The sequence below is a fragment of the Fusarium subglutinans genome (genome assembly GCF_013396075.1).
Source record: "Fusarium subglutinans strain NRRL 66333 chromosome Unknown NRRL66333_c0000033, whole genome shotgun sequence".
Lineage (NCBI taxonomy): Eukaryota > Fungi > Ascomycota > Sordariomycetes > Hypocreales > Nectriaceae > Fusarium > Fusarium subglutinans.
Window position 1 is genome coordinate 24,981 of NW_023502096.1, and position 16,736 is coordinate 41,716.

At 49.8% G+C, this 16,736-nt stretch overlaps 6 protein-coding genes across 6 annotated transcripts; 2 read left to right on the top strand and 4 right to left on the bottom strand.

Moving 5' to 3' along the window:
• Positions 1–4: 4 nt before the first annotated feature.
• On the bottom strand, positions 5–1,847 carry FSUBG_3809 (monooxygenase; the record flags this gene model as incomplete). The annotated part of the gene is made up of 5 exons (XM_036681730.1): positions 5–70; positions 127–582; positions 644–1,225; positions 1,270–1,635; positions 1,683–1,847. The coding sequence occupies 5 exons, from the start codon at positions 1,845–1,847 to the stop codon at positions 5–7; spliced, it is 1,635 nt and encodes a 544-aa protein (XP_036540587.1).
• Positions 1,848–2,531: 684 nt separating this feature from the next.
• Positions 2,532–3,522, bottom strand: FSUBG_3810 (3-hydroxybutyrate dehydrogenase; the record flags this gene model as incomplete). The annotated part of the gene is made up of 2 exons (XM_036681732.1): positions 2,532–3,406; positions 3,456–3,522. 2 exons carry the CDS (start codon positions 3,520–3,522, stop codon positions 2,532–2,534), a joined length of 942 nt encoding a protein of 313 aa, XP_036540588.1.
• A 383-nt stretch (positions 3,523–3,905) lies between these two features.
• Positions 3,906–5,900, top strand: FSUBG_3811 (transcription factor; the record flags this gene model as incomplete). Its single annotated transcript, XM_036681733.1, has 5 exons — positions 3,906–3,925; positions 4,060–4,202; positions 4,260–4,545; positions 4,591–5,066; positions 5,116–5,900. 5 exons carry the CDS (start codon positions 3,906–3,908, stop codon positions 5,898–5,900), a joined length of 1,710 nt encoding a protein of 569 aa, XP_036540589.1.
• Positions 5,901–6,332: 432 nt separating this feature from the next.
• Positions 6,333–7,303, top strand: FSUBG_3812 (short-chain alcohol dehydrogenase; the record flags this gene model as incomplete). Its single annotated transcript, XM_036681734.1, has 4 exons — positions 6,333–6,631; positions 6,685–6,917; positions 6,962–7,063; positions 7,113–7,303. The coding sequence occupies 4 exons, from the start codon at positions 6,333–6,335 to the stop codon at positions 7,301–7,303; spliced, it is 825 nt and encodes a 274-aa protein (XP_036540590.1).
• Positions 7,304–7,621: 318 nt separating this feature from the next.
• On the bottom strand, positions 7,622–11,773 carry FSUBG_3813 (uncharacterized protein; the record flags this gene model as incomplete). Its single annotated transcript, XM_036681735.1, has 2 exons — positions 7,622–7,703; positions 7,755–11,773. 2 exons carry the CDS (start codon positions 11,771–11,773, stop codon positions 7,622–7,624), a joined length of 4,101 nt encoding a protein of 1,366 aa, XP_036540591.1.
• A 2,438-nt stretch (positions 11,774–14,211) lies between these two features.
• Positions 14,212–15,795, bottom strand: FSUBG_3814 (cholin permease; the record flags this gene model as incomplete). The annotated part of the gene is made up of 1 exon (XM_036681736.1): positions 14,212–15,795. One exon carries the CDS (start codon positions 15,793–15,795, stop codon positions 14,212–14,214), a length of 1,584 nt encoding a protein of 527 aa, XP_036540592.1.
• Between the last annotated feature and the right edge of the window lie 941 nt (positions 15,796–16,736).

Consider the following 16,736-nt stretch of genomic DNA (forward strand, 5'->3'; position numbering starts at 1 on the left):
TGAATTACTTTCTCGAATATGTCTCTGTCGGTGAAGCCTCTCTTTGAACATCGTCTCTCAACCCTATGATCTTCTAGTGTGCAGCTATGGTTTCAGGATTTGAACATAAAATGACCCTAAACCTACTAGACCCGCCACGGCAAGAAGCGGCAAAGTGACTCGTGACGTCTTTATGGGATTGTTAGTGCTGACACTTCGATACTCCAAATCACTCCATGCCACGAATACACTTCGCAACCAGAACTTGAACTGCCAGTCCGGGAACATGATTGTGTTCCTCTTTGTCTTCCCGTCAATGAACCAAGATGTGCAACCTGTCGCCCAAACAAGGCGTTTAGCCTTCTCTTGAACTATGTCTATATCCTTCCTCTCAGCCTCGGGAGTAACCTCAACGATGTCTGCCTTTCCTGTTAGAATTGGTCTGAGAACTCTCATTGTGTAGTTGATCTGGCATTCTGTAGTGTAGATGACTGATAGATGACCACTTAGAGTGTTTGGGCCCATCATGGTGAAGAAATTGGGGAATTCCGAAAGGCATGTTCCGAAGTATGATGACGCTGCACCTTCGCTGACTTGATTCCACTATCCCCTGTTAGCAAGCGACAGACCATGGCTCGTGAGAAGCAGTGGAGAAAATACTTACATGCTCGTTGATACTGACCCTATCCTTTCCGTATATCTTCATGGGAAATAGTGGTTTCTGGGTCTCAAATCCATGCGCGAGAACAATAGCATCGGCTGTTACCAACCTTCCGGAAAATGTCCGTACGCCTTTTGCTTCAATTTTTTGGATCGGATCGTTATATACAAGCTCAACATTATCCTGATATAAACAGGCAAGGTAATCAGTGTCATTGACCCTTCGCTTGCAGCCGACCTCAGTCTTTGGGACCAGAAAGTCTAGATACTTATCCGGTGCAGCCTTTCGGATATAGTCAGTAGTATCTTTCGCCCATTGATTCCTGATTCGAAGACCTTCAGCAACTTTGAAGCCGGCAAAGTCTCGCTCTTTCAGGTAGTATAGCCATGCACGGTATAAGCGCATTGCAAAGGGGATCCATCTCATGACCCATTTGAAAGTGGCCGAGTAGGTTGGATTGGAACGTTCTGCTAGCCAGTGCGCTTGTCTCGCGAACTGGGTTGCTTTCTTGACGGCGCCGTCTCCCGAGCTTATGACAGGGAGGACTTGAGTTGCGCTGCAACCGTTTCCTATTTCAATCAGCGACTGAAGCTAGTGTATTCTGGTGCAAACCAACCAACAAGCACTACCTCCTTGTCTTTCCAATCGAAGGAATGATCCCATTTGGCAGTATGAAATATTCGTCCTTCAAAGTCTGAAGCGCCAGAAACATCGCATTCTTTGGGAATGGAAAGGGCACCGACAGCTGAGATCAGAACCTTGGAACGACGAGTCATTACTTCCGACGTTTTGACATCTCGAATAGTGGTTTCCCAAATTCCAGTAGACTCGTCCCAATGCGCAGATTCAACAACTGAGTTGAACCTAACATGTCTTTCAATATCGTATTTCTTAGCAACATTATTGAAATAGGTTTGGATCTCTGGTTGCATAGCATATGCTTGAGACCAGTTGGGGTTCAGAGCGAAGGAGTATGAGTAGAAATGCGATGGAACCTTTAAGAGAGGTCAGATGGAATCCCTCTAGACTTTTTGATACATACGTCGCATCCACAACCTGGATAACTATTGACTCGCCACGTTCCGGCCATGGCAGAGTCTTTCTCGATGATCTCGAAGTTTCTGGTGCCGAACTTTCGGATCAGTTGGACACCGAGACCGATACCTGACATCCCGGCACCGATTATGACGACGTCTGTTTGACTCATGTTGATATTACTGAATGAAGCGCAAACGAATGCGACTGTTTTCGATAATGTGATGAGAGGATGGCGATGTTAGACGAGGGATTCAGGTCTAGGCATTGGATTTGGATTGACGCATATATAATTACAAACCTCAATCGAGATTGCTACTTCTTGTGATACATTCATCGCCATTCTTCTCTTTCAGACTAGGTACACTGATTACATTGACGACATCATCACGACCCAAAACGGTAGTCAAGGCGAAATGTGGGTATCAAGCCACCTAAGAGCCAAAAACACGGACAACAAGCCGACCTCAACCATCCCATAACCTTGGGTACATTAGGCAACGATGAAATTACATAAACGAGTAGGCAACGAGCGGGGGTCGTATTTGCGTGGGGTTTATGTCGCTGCACCTCGCTGCATTGAATTAAAGTGGCGTGCAGCTAGAAGAGGGGAAGGCATATTGACTGGCTAAGCCGAGAACAACACAGACATCAGGGTCATTTGACCATCTTCGGTTACCCAAACAAGTAACCCGGGTGTGCATTAGAGTCTAATGCGTGGCACTTTCACGAGTACAGCTCGTGATAGCACGCTCATTACATTGCGGGGCTGTCTTGCGAACAGCGAGTCAACCGAGGGAGAGATATGATCTGAGGTAAAGACTGGCTCTCCCTGTTACAGACACTAACTGACACGCTACAAAGTTGAACCCCAAATCGCCTTATCACCAAGCCACTCCCAAATACTCTTATCCGCCTCCTCAGTGTTGCTAATAGAAACTCCCTTCGACTGACCACTCGTATCAGGTCCAGGATCATTAAACAGCTGCACACAACGAGTGTTGTTCTTCCCAACTTCAAGCACCGTTCCACCAGGATACTTGTCACTCTCCACACAAAGAAGCATGGCCTCGGCAACCTCTTGAGGTGTAACCCACTCATCCTGCCCCTCATCAACATACTTCAGCTTCTCAGGATGTTCCGTCCATAGCGGGGTGCGCACTAAACCAGGCGCAACAGCATTGACACGAACGCCAATCTTCTCAACTTCGGCCAGGCATCGTACAAAGCCCGTGATGCCGAACTTGCTCGCTCCATACATGGGACTTCTGAGAGCGGGGCACTGAGCTGCGATAGAAGAAATATGAATCACGCGTTTGGGGTTCTCAGGTGACACTTTCTGGGGGGAGCCGTAAAGCCATTGTGAGATGGCAAGTTGCGTAGCACGAATGGGATGCGTGAGATTGATATCCAGCAGCTTATAATGATCACCGTCAAGGGGGTCTTTAGATTCAGCGGAGCCTGGGGGATGCCAGAAGTTGGAAAAATGAGGCTCATAGACACCTGCACCTGGACAAACGATGTCAAAGTCGCCAAACTCTTTGACAGCGGTTTTGAATGCATTGGCTAGATCCTTCCAGGATGTGACGTCTGTTTTGACAAAGACTGCTCGGGGAGAGGAGTCTTTGAACTTTGAGACTAGAGCTTCGGCTTCTGGTCTCAGAGAAAGGTCTGCTATGACGACGTTGCAGTTCTTTCCAAGCAGGATCTGAGCAAACTCATAGTTGATTCCTGGGACTTGTAAGTCTATTATACATATGATTTGTCGGGGGATGTATACCTGACCCAGCGCCTGTGACGATGGCTGTCTTGCCAGAGACGGAGAATGGGGCTGATTGAGAAGACATGATACTGAATTGAATAACTACTGTTTTGTTTGTATCTTAGATAAGAAGTTACACTTTTTATCCGTTGACCCAGCAAAGATAGAAGCCATTCAGCTCAATAAATAGCCCAGACAACTTCATATACAAGTCGGCTCCGCTAATCGGGTCCGCTTATGAACCGGGGCTCTAGTACTAAACTGCCGAGACGTCACTCTTACTCCACATTCTCGTCCCTCCTTCGCCTTGATATCCTCTTCCGTCGGCATTCTCCAGGTCTTCGGCTTGGTCTCAGCATATGACTCAATCCAGCAGTGGCAACCCCATCGGAAAAAGCACCTTGTTCATAAAACACCGCTCGGCTCAATCACCCAAATGCTTTCCATCAATCTCTCGGTCTGACGACAATGCGGTCTTTTTCAGGCTGGTAAGCCAACCCCCTCAAACTGATGAAATGAGGTACTGAGGGCGAGCAAGCCAAACTTGCAGAAGCAGAAAGTTGAAATGTGATGAAGCAAAGCCAGTTTGCGGAGCATGTAGCAAAAGTTCGCGAACGTGCAGTTATTCCAAGAGATCGGTATTTCGGCCTTTCCAGAGTTATGCTAGAAAGAGGAGTCGAAGCGAGGTCGTTGAAGATTTTGATGCGATTGATACCGGTGACGCTTTTGAGGCGGGTCATGTCTGGGTTGATGTTCCGGACGAACGTAAGTGCTTAGCCTATCGTGCATACCCCGGATCTAAATTAACATATGTTTGCCAAGTTCACTTCGTCCATGTTGAAGATCCTTACGCGGAGCAGGACAGCATAAGGATTGACTATCCTAATGACACAAGGGAGACATCTTATACTGCGGAAGTGGAGCAGATTTCTGAGTCTCCTGGGCCAGAATTAGACCTTTGGGCTGATGGTTCTCTTATCGTTGAAGGGGAAGCATATGCTCCAGATGACGAGCCAGGAACACCTCCAACTCCCGGCGAACATCCAGATCATTCAAGACTGGCAACGCTTCATCTACTCAAGCATTACAAAGAAGGACCAGGTGTCTGGTAGGTTTTCCTATCCATTGATATAAGTTTATCTAACAATGTCAGGTTCGACATCTTTGACACTGGTTGCTATTTCTCAGGCAAAGTCCCTGTCAAAGCAGCAACGAGTCCCCTTCTCAAGTCATCCATGTGTGCCATCGCAGCCAAGCACTTGTATCGCGTAAACAAGAGTCATCTGAATCCAATCTCCGATGACTCTAGATGGCAAGGTTATGACTGGCGCTATGAATCTGCAAAGCACTACGATGAAGCTATTCACCATCTAAAGAGTGCGGTTGACCTTTGTACGTACGAGAAAAACTTGAGTGATAAAGAGGATATGCTTGCTGCGGTTGCTATTCTCTGTATCTACGAACTGATGGATGCACCTGGGACAGCTTGGAGAGCTCATCTCAGCGCTTTGCCTCTGTTCAATCCAACGGAGGATAGTTCACATCCTGCTTCACCAGTCGTGATACCGCGCACGGCTATTCAGGGTCCTATTCTTTGGAGCTTAGCACGTCAGGATCTTCTCTGCGCTTGTGAGCTTCGACTCTCGCATCTATCTATGAATCATACTGACCTTCCTAGTCATCAGCGAAACGCAAACTCGTCTTGATCTCAAAGACGTACGTCTTTGGCAGAACGCAGGTCTCGCCACCACGGAAGATGGAACCCTCATGCCCTTCAGTCCTCCATGTTCAGCGGATATTCGTACCGCAGCTGATATCGAAGAAGACACCAAGAGTAATGAGCTGACATGGCTCATTGGCAAGCTCTCAAATCATCTCACCTCAGGCGACGCAATAAATCCCTCGGATTACGCACTCCCTCTTGGTCAACGTCCAACCATTGGCGTCACACAAGAACGTCTCCTCGAACGCTGGAAGATGCTGCTCAAAGAATTCAAGAAATGGCACGACAGTCTCCCACCAACATTCAGGCCATATGCCCGAACACCGTACCCTTCATCAGGCTCATGTTTTAGCAGCTTCACCCAAATATGGTACGAACTCCCCATCTGCGCTGCAACAATGCAAAACTATCACATGGCCATGATTCTCCTCCTCGTGAACCAACCACAAGAATCAACATTCATTCGCTCCACTGTCTCGGCGCGATTAAAGTCTTATCGACAGATCCAGCGAGAGGTACATCACTACGCAAGAGAGATTTGTGGTGTTAGTCTAGCAGAGCCCTCGGATCCCGTGAGAGCGAATTCAGTGCAGGCGTTGTTTGTTGCGGGACAGGTGTTTTATGAGAAAGGCGAGCAGGAGGCGGTTCTAAAGCTTTTGGATGATATTGAGAGGGATTTGGGATGGACCACCAGTTTTCACCGGGCAAAGCTTGTAGATGAATGGCCTACAGATAGCTAATACCGACACCATGAATCCCTGATGATTTCAGTTCTGCTAGCTAAGCCGCAATGTTGCGTTGATGGCACAAATGATTGACCGAAATTCTAGGCCGAGATTGCAAAGTTACATAGTCAATCATGCAATCGTCTGTGATGCTACCGTAGCGAGCAGCAATTCCGCGATGATCTTCGGCTTGATATGGCTTCAAATACTCGTTCCTATTGGCCATTCGGCTTGTTGTCCTCTTACGGCACGTCGCATCCGCGCTATAAATGCCAAACTCAAAATTGAAATACCGCTGCAAGGTGACGAATTGTGGTTAGATTGAGGGACACTGAGCCGCGGCTTACAGTCCGGTAGCTCCGAGTGTCACTTTGACGGCTCTATAAATACCGACAACTCACTTCAAATGGCACATTGACTCTGATATCGTTATCAAGAACAGAAACAATGGCGACTTCGACTTTTGGACCTCGTTTGGCTGGTAAAGTCTGCATTGTGACGGGTTCTTCATCAGGCTTGGGTCGCGCAATTGCACTGGCTTACTCCCATGAGGGGGCGCACCTCGTCTGCGCTGATCTCCAGCCGGCTGCACGTGCGAGTGTGAATGGAGAGGAGGAGGTCAACACAGATGAATTGATCAGATCAAATGGTGGCCAGGCTATCTTCGTTGAGACGGACGTCACCAAGACCGCTGCCGTGGAGCAACTGGTCTCTAGAGCTGTCATCCAGTTTGGCCGCATTGACGTGTAAGAAAAGTATCCCGGATAATCCGTTGAGATTTGTCGCTCACTCCATACAGGCTAGTTAACAACGCTGGCATTTCTGTCGAAGCAGGCAAAGAACCTCGTCGGGTACACGAAACTCCAGAGGACTGGTGGGATCTGACCCTTGCTGTCAACCTCAAGTCCATATTTCTCGTCAGCAAGTATGTCATTGCCCAGATGCTGAAGCAAGACAAGTCCGAGACTGGCGACCGAGGCTGGATCATCAACATGTCCTCTATCTTTGGCCTCGTCGGAGGAGTTACCAATGGTAAGAAACACCTGTCTACAATTTTCGTAATGCTAATCGTGAAGCTGCGTATGCTGCCTCGAAAGGTGGTGTGACAAACTTGACGCGTACCATCGCTCTCGACTACGCGAAAGATGGCATCCACTGCAATGCCATCTGCCCAGGCTGTAAGTACTAAGATCTCAGGACTTTCATCGACGCTGACAGACGGTGAAGTTACGGAGACAGCCATTTTTGCCGACACTATCAAGACTCGCGACAGAGACCTCATCCGATCAATGCATCCTCTCCATGGAACTGGATCGCCGCAAGATCTTGTTGGTGCCGCTATCTTCCTTGCTAGTCAAGAGGCGCGATGGGTCACTGGGGTGAACCTCCCGGTAGACGGTGGCTATACAGCACGGTAGTGGCTCGAGGCCTTAGATATGTAGCTATATACAAGAAAATATTCACGATCCATAAGCAATCACAAACCTCCCAATTTATATGTATTCATCCCATCCATTATCCATTATCCATACACAAAGAAATATATCTTCACATGATCCATCCTATCGTAATGCACCGTTCCTCATACAGATATTGCATCGTCCGTCTTAGTATAACCTCAACATAAACCATCTTCGCTACTCAAACATCCCAAACTCAAAGAAATGTATACAAAGGAAAGGGTTTCAAATGAGTGACTTGTTAAACATGTTCATACATCCATCTCATCCCATCATCTAAGCATCAGCCGATCCATCAGACTGAGAAGAAGACCTTGTCGCAGAGGAGTTGAGGTTGCGTCGTCGCACAATATGGCTCCTATAAAAGTTAGTACCACTACATCGTAAACAGTGATAAGGGAGAACTTACAGTCCACTACCATTCCGAGGATCCCGAACAATGACCAGCTCTTGCGCCCTTTTCGGATCCTTGATGGGCTTCCTCCCCCCACCACTCTTACTCCTCGTCATGCCGCCGTTGTTAATCTGAGCGACAAGAGCAGCAACCTGAGTCTGAAGCGAGTTGACCTCCGCATTGGCAGCTTTCTGGGCCTTCTTTGCCTCATCAAGCTGCTTCATGAGCTTGTTGTTCTCAGTGCGGAGCTGCTTCAGCACAACAGCTTCTCGTTCAGCGCTCTCAAGCTTCTTGGTCAGTTCATCGCGCTCAGCGGTCAGGGCATCGACGGTGGAGACTTTCTCTTGGAGCTTGGCTGCGTTTTCCTCAGCGGCGGTGAGCTTGCTTTTGAGATCATCGCGTTCGGTGGTGAGGGTATCGACGGAGGCGGCTTTTTCTTTGAGAGCCGCTGCTTCTTCCTCGACGGTGGCGAGCTTCTTGGTGACTTCGTCACGCTCGGTAGTCAGGGTATCAACGCTGAGTTGGAGTTTACCAGCGTTTTCTGCGGTGGCGGTGAGCTTGCCGGTGATGTCGTCAAGTTCAGCTGTGGTAGTGGCAACTTTCTCCTTGAGTTCTGTGTTCTCGCCTTGAAGTTCCTCGACGGTGGGAGCAGCGGGCTCTTCAGGTGCTGGGACAGCCTCGGGCTCAGGCTCAGGTGCTGCCTCTTCAGCCGGAGTCTCAGCGGGTGCTTCAGCTTCGGCCTTCTCCTCAGTAGGTGCCTCAGCCTCAGCCTTCTCCTCCGCAGGGACTTCTGGCTCAGCTGGAGCTTCAACTGGAGTCTCAACAGGAGCGTCAGCCGGAGCTTCAACCTCCTCAGCCTTTTCCTCAGCCTCGGGCTCAACTTCAGCTGCGGGTGCAGGCGCAGGTGCAGCCTCCTCAACCTCCTCCTCGACAACGATCACATCCTCAGTCTCAGGTACATCCTCAACTGAGGCAGGCTGCGGCACACTCGCAGGGTCTGGCTTCTCTGTAGCATCAGAGACAACACTAGCAGTGTCATCAACCGTACTAACAGAGCTCGAGATCGTCGACAGCGAACTCGACACCACGCTCGCAGTATCCGACAAAGACCTGAGACTCGAGTTCTCCGACCTCAGACTCTTCACCTCAACCGCCAACCTCAACACCTGCGACGTCTGATCGTCCTGATCATTCAACAAACTCCTGACCTGCTCCTTCATCGTCTTGTTCTCCCCGTGCAGCTGCTCATACTTCTTCTTCAACTTCTTCCTCTTCGTCTCAACCTCCTCCACCTCCTTCGCCACCGCCTCCTTCTCCTTAGCGATTGATTCGATCTGCGATTTAAGCTCTCCGTTCTCGGTATCAAGACCAGCAATTCGGGCGTCCTTACTCTCTGTGTCCTTGGTCCAGGTATCCTTCTCCTTCCTCAAGTCGTCGATCGTAGCCTGGAGTGTCGTGACCTGCGCTTCGAGTGCCTTCTTGTCGGTTTCGAGTCCCGTTAGCTGTTCCTGGAGTCTTGACTTGTCGCTTGTGAGATCAGTGATTTGCTTAAGCATGTTCTTCTTGTCCTCCTCAAGGCCTGACTTGTCCTTGTTCAGAGACTCGACTTGAGACTTGGAGTTCTCGCTGTCTGTCTTGTAGCGGTCACGCTCCACAGTGAGCTCGCCCAGCTCCTTGGCCTTGTCGAGCAGATCTTCTTCCATGTTGCTGACGCGGAACTGCATGGACTCTTGAGAGATCTCCATGGTTGCAATGCGAGCTTGATAGGTTGTCTCTTGAGCCTTGCGGATAGCCTTGATGTCCTCGAGCTCTCTCTCCAAGTTGATAGCCTTGGCTTCAAACTTGCTATAGGATTGAGTAGACTCTTGGCTTGTCTTCTTGAGATCCTCATAGTTTCTCTCAAGAGCAGCCTTGAGCTCTCGGTGCTTGGCGAGATGGTCCTCAAGCTCCTTGACTCTGTTGCTGAAGTTCTGCTCAGTCTGTAAGAGCTCATCTCGCTCCTTGGTGAGCTTCGAGACAATCAGGTCACGCTCCTTCTTGGCCTGGTTGATAGCCTGGTCTCTCTCCCTCTTGACCTGCTCAAGAGCATGGTCACGTTCCTTCTGGAGCTTAGCGATAGCAGAATCGCGCTCCTTCTTGGACTTGGCAATGGAGACATCGAGATCCTTTTTGGCCTTCTCAGCAGCGACTTCACGGTCCTTCTGGAGTCTGTCGACAACAGAATCGCGTTCACGCTGGATGCGCTGGATGACTTCATCTCGCTCGCGCTGAAGTCTCTGCAACTCTTGGTCGCGATCCTTCTTGGACTTTGAGATGGTCAAGTCGAGATCTCGCTGGGCTTGCTCAACAGCTTGGTCGCGTTCTCTCTTGAACTTGTCCACGACCTCCATGGCTTGGTCACGCTCACGCTTGAAGCGGTCAAGGACTTGGTCACGATCCTTCTTGACCTTGTCAATTGACATGTCGCGGTCCTTTTCGAACCTCTCCAAGGTGCGGCGCTGCTCATCAAGGCGTGTCCTTGTTCTCTCAAGCAGCCTGGTCTGCTCCTCAAACTCGATAACGAGTCTGTCCCTGGTAGCTTGGGCCTTGTTCCTCTCATCTCGAAGCTCATCCTTATCGGACTGCATGTGAGAGAGTCTGTACCGAGCGTCATCAAGATCCTTGAGAGTCTCTTTCTGCTTGGCCTTGAGAGACTTGAGCTCGCCTCTGAGGTTCTCGAGTTCATTGTTCATAGTCCGCTCGACGTCAACGCGAGAGCGGGCCCGTTGCCGAGAAGGAGGACGCGTAGGCTCAGGAAGCTGACGCTCTTCAGGGATGCGTTGAACTGGTGGAGCAGGCTGAGGCTGCTGCTGTTGAACAACGGGTTGTTGCTGGACCATGGGCTGCTGGAAGGGCTGCTGTATGATGGGTTGCATGACAGGAGGGCTGATAGGCTGAGCAGGGAACATCAAGGGCTGTTGCATGACAGGCTGGGCAATCATGGGCTGAGGAGCAACAGCAGGCTGATGGCTGACGATGGGCTGTTGAGCCATCATGGGTTGATGCGTGTAGGTCTGTGATGTAGTGGTCTGGGTGACCGACGATGAAACCATGGCATTCTGCGGGTTGACGGTAGTCTGTTGGTGCTGCTGTTGCTGTTGAGGCTGTTGCAACTGCAGTTGCTGTGGTTGCTGCTGCTGTTGTTGCTGCGGTTGCTGTTGTAGCTGTTGCTGCTGATTGTTGGTATTGCTCGCAGGCTCTTGGGCCTTGGGCTCAATGTGGATGTGAAAAGTCCGACCACGACTTCGTGATCGTTCCTTAGTCCGCTCTTGTTGACGCTCAACCTGTCGACCAGATGTTCTCTCAACCTCACGCTCTGTTCGGCGCTCAAGCTGTCGATCTGTCTCAAACTCAACTCTCTTCTCTGTAGGTCGAGATTGTTGAGATGTGCTCATGCTTGTATTACGCACGATGGAACGAGACCGTGTTGGGGTCTTGGCACAGTCATCTTCACTGTCGCTCATGACAGTAGTAGCCCTTGTTGAGACAGAGACATTGGATGAAGTGGCCCAGCCAACCTCTGAAGCTGAGTCGTAGTTGTCATCCGACATGTATGACATTCTGGGTGAAGGCTCTGGTGATCGTGTGTCTTGAGTGCTTCGGAAGCGGAGTTGAGGAGGTTGGAACATGAAGCCTCTGCCTGAATCCTGTCGTTGGCTCCGTGGAGGTGGTGATGGAGATGTAGATGAGACAGTGTTGGTGGATACAGTCGAGGCGTCAGAGGCAGTAATGGCCTCGGACACTGTTGAGAGTCCATCAGAGTCTGGTCGGCGTGTTGGTGGTCGTGAGATAGATCTGTTTCTCGTCATGGCAGAGCTGGATCCCGAGTTCCTTGTACTCTCATCCCATGAATCGGACTTGTTTCTGGGTGGGTTCCCCCGGATCGTGAGGGCCATGGCAGTCTCTTGCTGTCGTTGTTGTTCATATTGTGACAATGGATCGAAAGGCCGACGCGCTGGCGGGGCTTGTTTCGTCTTGGTCTGTGACTTTCTCATATTGTAGGACTGCTAAGCTGTGATAATGAAATAAAATAAAAGGAATATTATGTTTGTTGCGAGTTTGTTTCGTGTGTACTTCGTGGGTCCCGGGGGAAAGTAACGATTCGAAGTGGGTGATATGATCGGCGGGCGGCGGTGAGTTGGAGGGGTCGGGTACACTAGATAAATGGTCAAGAAGACGGGTACAAAACAAACAAGAATAAACCTCGCTGTATTAGATGCTGTGCAATCGGTACTTGGGAGAAAAGAGGAGAGAAAAAGATCACCTCAAAAGAAGAGAGCGTCTGGCCATCCAGTTTTGTTCAAAATCGCCCTGATCTTGCGGGTGACAGGACAGGGCAGGGATCCTAGTGCCGTCCGGGTCAGAGAGCCCGAGGAGCCCAATCCAAGAAGGATAACCTTGTCTGTCGAACCCGCCTCAGGGTGGTTCGAGATCCACTGCCCAACCCCATTGGGCACGGCACGTCCCCCCCAAGGTGCCAACGAGTCGCTGGCCCGTCCAACAGTAAAAGTAACAGCTGGTCCAACGAGAGAACTCTGGCTGTGCCATGACGCGTGAGGCATCACTAGCTTCAACTCCTGTGGACGGGAGAGCGGGAAGGGCGAACGAGGCCCCTGTCGTCTTGACAAGTGACCCGACATTCTCAAGGGCCTCGATTGGACTCACCCCAGAGTCAGCGGGGTGATAGAGTATCCAACATACAGTGGCAACTTGGCCATGTGGACAGGCGTGGTTGAAGGGGAAGATCCCCGGGACTGACGGGCAGTGGATTTAGCCTCTGCAAGTGCCAGGGGGTAGAACAGATCAAAGCGTCTTTCTGTCCTACAGTCTACTGTACGTACTCCGGCTCTGCAAGAAAGGGGAGTCGAGAGATGCAAGACTCCATAGCGTACAGTTACGTGTACACGATTTGTTTGCTGTGCACAGGGCAAATTCCTTCTGTACTGCCCTCCGCCGAATGTCCACAGCTCAAAACATTTCAGCGTGCCCAATCGTTAAAGTCAGGGCATCCAGTCAAAGATCAGCGTCTTGGGCAACAAAATGGACAAGGGTGTACCCCTGTAGCGCTTTTGAGGCCAGGTTTTTGTCTTTGTCGCTTTAGGCGTGGTTTACGGTCGGGCTGCAACGTTTATGTGGGGGTTTCCGATTCGCTGATGGGCTTTTGTCATTTTTCTCGAAGGCGGCTGGTAGTTTGAGGCAGAGCGATTGTTTGGATACGATGTGATTTGAAGTTATCGAGAAATGTAAAAATAAGTTGAAAGGCGTTCATTAAACCTGGTGCTAGTAATTGAGGCTTTCTGACTCATTTTACACTATTACTCACTCACTGTGGCTGGCGCGTAGTCGTAAAAAGGCCTCATAGATGGTGAGGCAAGGCAAAATGAGGCTATTCGCGGACCTTGGTGCGCTGATCTTTTGCCAAGTTTTCCTATCAATCTCGGTGTTTCTATCTGTGACAAACCCCGCAAAGACGTCGTATCAGATTTGACTGACTGCATGCCCAACCACCAGCATCTAGGGTCAGATCGTCAACTAATTTAGCTCAAAGCGCATCGTGGAGTTTTCGTGATACACGCATTTGCGTACGAACGTCTGCTTTCCTCGGCAGTTCTTAGATCAAATGCGCGAAATAAATCTCACACAATCTCAATCTCTCACATTAGAGTAAGATATTCTTTCTGCTTCTGTTACATGTACCGCGCCGCAATTGACGTCGTCAGGCATTTACTCGTGGCATCATGTATCACCTAAAAGAGGCCTGTACCTTGTAAAGTCGCGTAGTGGAACCCCGAATACTTGATTATCCATGCTTAAACACGGGAAAAGCCCTCGAATCTCGAAACCTAAAGTCGCACGAATTTAAAATACGTTGTATCCATTCAAACGGTGGTCTTTGCAAATGTTAGTGCATGCAATCCATGAGAAGATCAGGGCAAGTCACAAGCTGAATATCCCAGTCGCCCGTCTTTGCTAAGCGCCGCGGAAGCAAAGGCCTCGATCCTCAATGTCTGTCATTTTCTATGCGTCGCATATGACATTGCTGCCTACTGGATCTTTTGCAGTCATCTGCGAATGGCTTGATAGGTATACGTACAGCCGTGGCTTTGCCTCTGAGGCCACCCAGTTTGTAACCTGGCGGCTTTTCGTCCTATTGACTGGATGACTCAGACGGGATATTTTAATGCATTATAGTAAGTTCGATAGTCTCTTCACGACTTGCGCAAGATCTGCATTAGGTAGGCTAGACAACGAGCATACCAGCTTGATCACGCGACCTAAAAGACAGTTATTTAACTAAGGCTTTGGGGCCTTGACAGTCAGAGGCAAGGGAGTGTGAGAATTCAAGAATAACAGAGATGTTCATTGGACTATGTACAAGTGAGACAAAATGCAAACGTACGATTAGGCTCAGCTACTGCATATCAACAACAGATCAGGCTGCATCGATAACCATGCCCGGGACAACACTTCCAGTCGTCGTAGGGCCCTGGTATCCTTTCCTTGCGCTTCCGAACCACCAAAGACTAACCAAGAAAGTTAACCCTCCCCATATAACACAAGTGTAGTTCATGCTCGCCGCACTTGTAGGCAAAGCATAAGGGAAGCAGTAGATAACGCTCCAGATAAGAAGATAAGCACATGCAATGCCATTAATAATAAATCCCCAGATGCCATGCATCCTGAAGGGTCCATAAACAATGTTCTTTCGTCCACTCAGGAGATTGGGCAGGATGCATGCCAAGAATGAACAGCTGCAGAGCAGAATAAAGGTTCCGACAAATGCATTGAAGGCTGTTGTGCTGCCGACATAGATGGCGCCAAGGACTGAGACAAGAACAGCTGTGACGATGGTGGACCAGAGAGGCATGTCGAGAGACTCCTGGACATGGCCTAGTACTCCAGGGAAAGGAGTCGCGCCGTCACGAGCGAGAGCCCAGAGCGTTCGGCCGCAGGTTATGTACAGTCCAACGACAGTCAAGGCAATGCAGATCATGACCAGCGATAGCAGTCCGGTAGCACCAGCTGCGGAGCCCGTAGCTTGGCGATAGATCTCGGCGATGGGATATGCCGATTCGAAGAGGGCGTCGTAGTCGTTGATGGCGTACATGATGGCAATAAGGTAGCAAAGACCGGTGACGAAGCCAGTCACGACCTGGAACAAGATGGCGATGGGGACATTTCGACTTGGGTTGGGGATCTCCTCCGCAAGTTGAGTTGTCGCATGGACCGACCCAACACTGTATGCTCCGTTGAGCATGCCAGCAACAAAGACAAACCCATCCGGATATCCAATATCGGCAGTCCAATCCTTCCAGACAAACGCCGAGCTCGCAAGAGGTGGACGGCCTCCTCTTCCAGGCATGACAGTAACAGTAATGACCGTGATGATGAAACCGGCCAAGATGATGAATACTCCAAATTTGTTCAACCCCGGCATAGCACTGTTCCAAAGACAGACAGCCGCACACGATAACCATGTCGTGATGATATACGTGATAAACACATGCCACGACTCAGCCACAAAGCCTGGATGATTCAAAGCATACATCTGAACAAGCGTATTCGCAAGAATGCTCGACATGCTAGCACATCCAAGACACCAAGCAAGGTAATTCCACCATCCCGCAAAGAACCCAATGACCCTTCCCCACTTCGGCCCAGGCGTAACAGAAGCCCATTGATAGACACCGGCAGATGAAGGAATCGCACTAGCTAGCTCTGCAACACTCGCAGCGACTGTCCAGTAGAACATGGACACCACGATGAATTCGTAGAGGACGCCCGGAGGACCGCCGTTGAAGATGGCGACGAGGATGGAGCCGCCGATGGCGGGCCAGACGTTGCCGACGACGAGGCCTACGCCTGCTAGGGAGAGGAGGTTGAAGTTCTGGCTGAGTTCTTGGACGTGGCCGGAGGCGTTGATGGGGACTTCGTTGTTGGTGATTGATTTAGCCGCATCGTGAACATCGTCATCTCTCTTGGCGGTAAAGTCCGCCTTTGAAGTAGTTTCACTCATAATGATGATAGTCCTCCAAATAATCTTAGAGCAGAGGAAGAAGATGGGAGACAAATAGCAGGAGAAGGGCGAGATCTTAAGTCATGGTTTATCAAGCTCTGGACCCGAGGCTATGGTTTAGCCTGTCGCATGTTCCTTCCAAAAGCAGTTTAAACTGGTTTCTCCAATCTAATCCCCCCCCAGATTTGAGGTCTTGGTTCGCGGAGATAGGGTGTTTAGGGTGTTGACTTAATTCCCCGACTGGTCTGGGCGCCGAACCTGGAACGTGGTTGGGGCGAGGGTCTTATCTGATAGTTGGTCTGCGGGTTTGGAGTGTCGGCTGTGGTTTCCAAATGGGATTATGGTGTAAAAATCATGATAGAGGTGAATCGGGAGGTTGACCGATGGATGAGATAGGGATCACTCGATGCGATGTCGGAGCTCAAGAACTGCGTGTCACTATTATTTATAACGTCATAGTAATTCGAGTTAAGCCTACACAAGCATGCCTCTTCTGTGAGGCAGATCACCATTGATCTGGTTCCTGGGCTCCTGAGCTCCAAATCGTGAAGTGGATCAAGTTCTGGGTTGACCCCAAATCAGTCTGGGGTTCTGATATGGCCTATCGTGCGGGGTAATTTCTATTACTCATCGACTCCGGTAGAATGAGTATAGGGTAATTTGAAAGAATATTCCGTCTAAACGATATGAAAGCATAAACGCGTGGCAAAATCCAGGAAACGTCTGTTAGGACATGATCGTAACTTAATTCGGGGTAAAGTTTGAAACGACAACCAGAAGTCGTTTGTGGCGGCCGCTGTCAACCTTGCGACTCTGGTTCATTATTCTGACGCCACCTCTCAAGAACACGATATACCGTAGGCACTTGGATTTGCAAATGAAAGACGCTCTTTCGTGACTACGTGACTACGTGACTCAGCAAATCAAGATCCATGACCAAA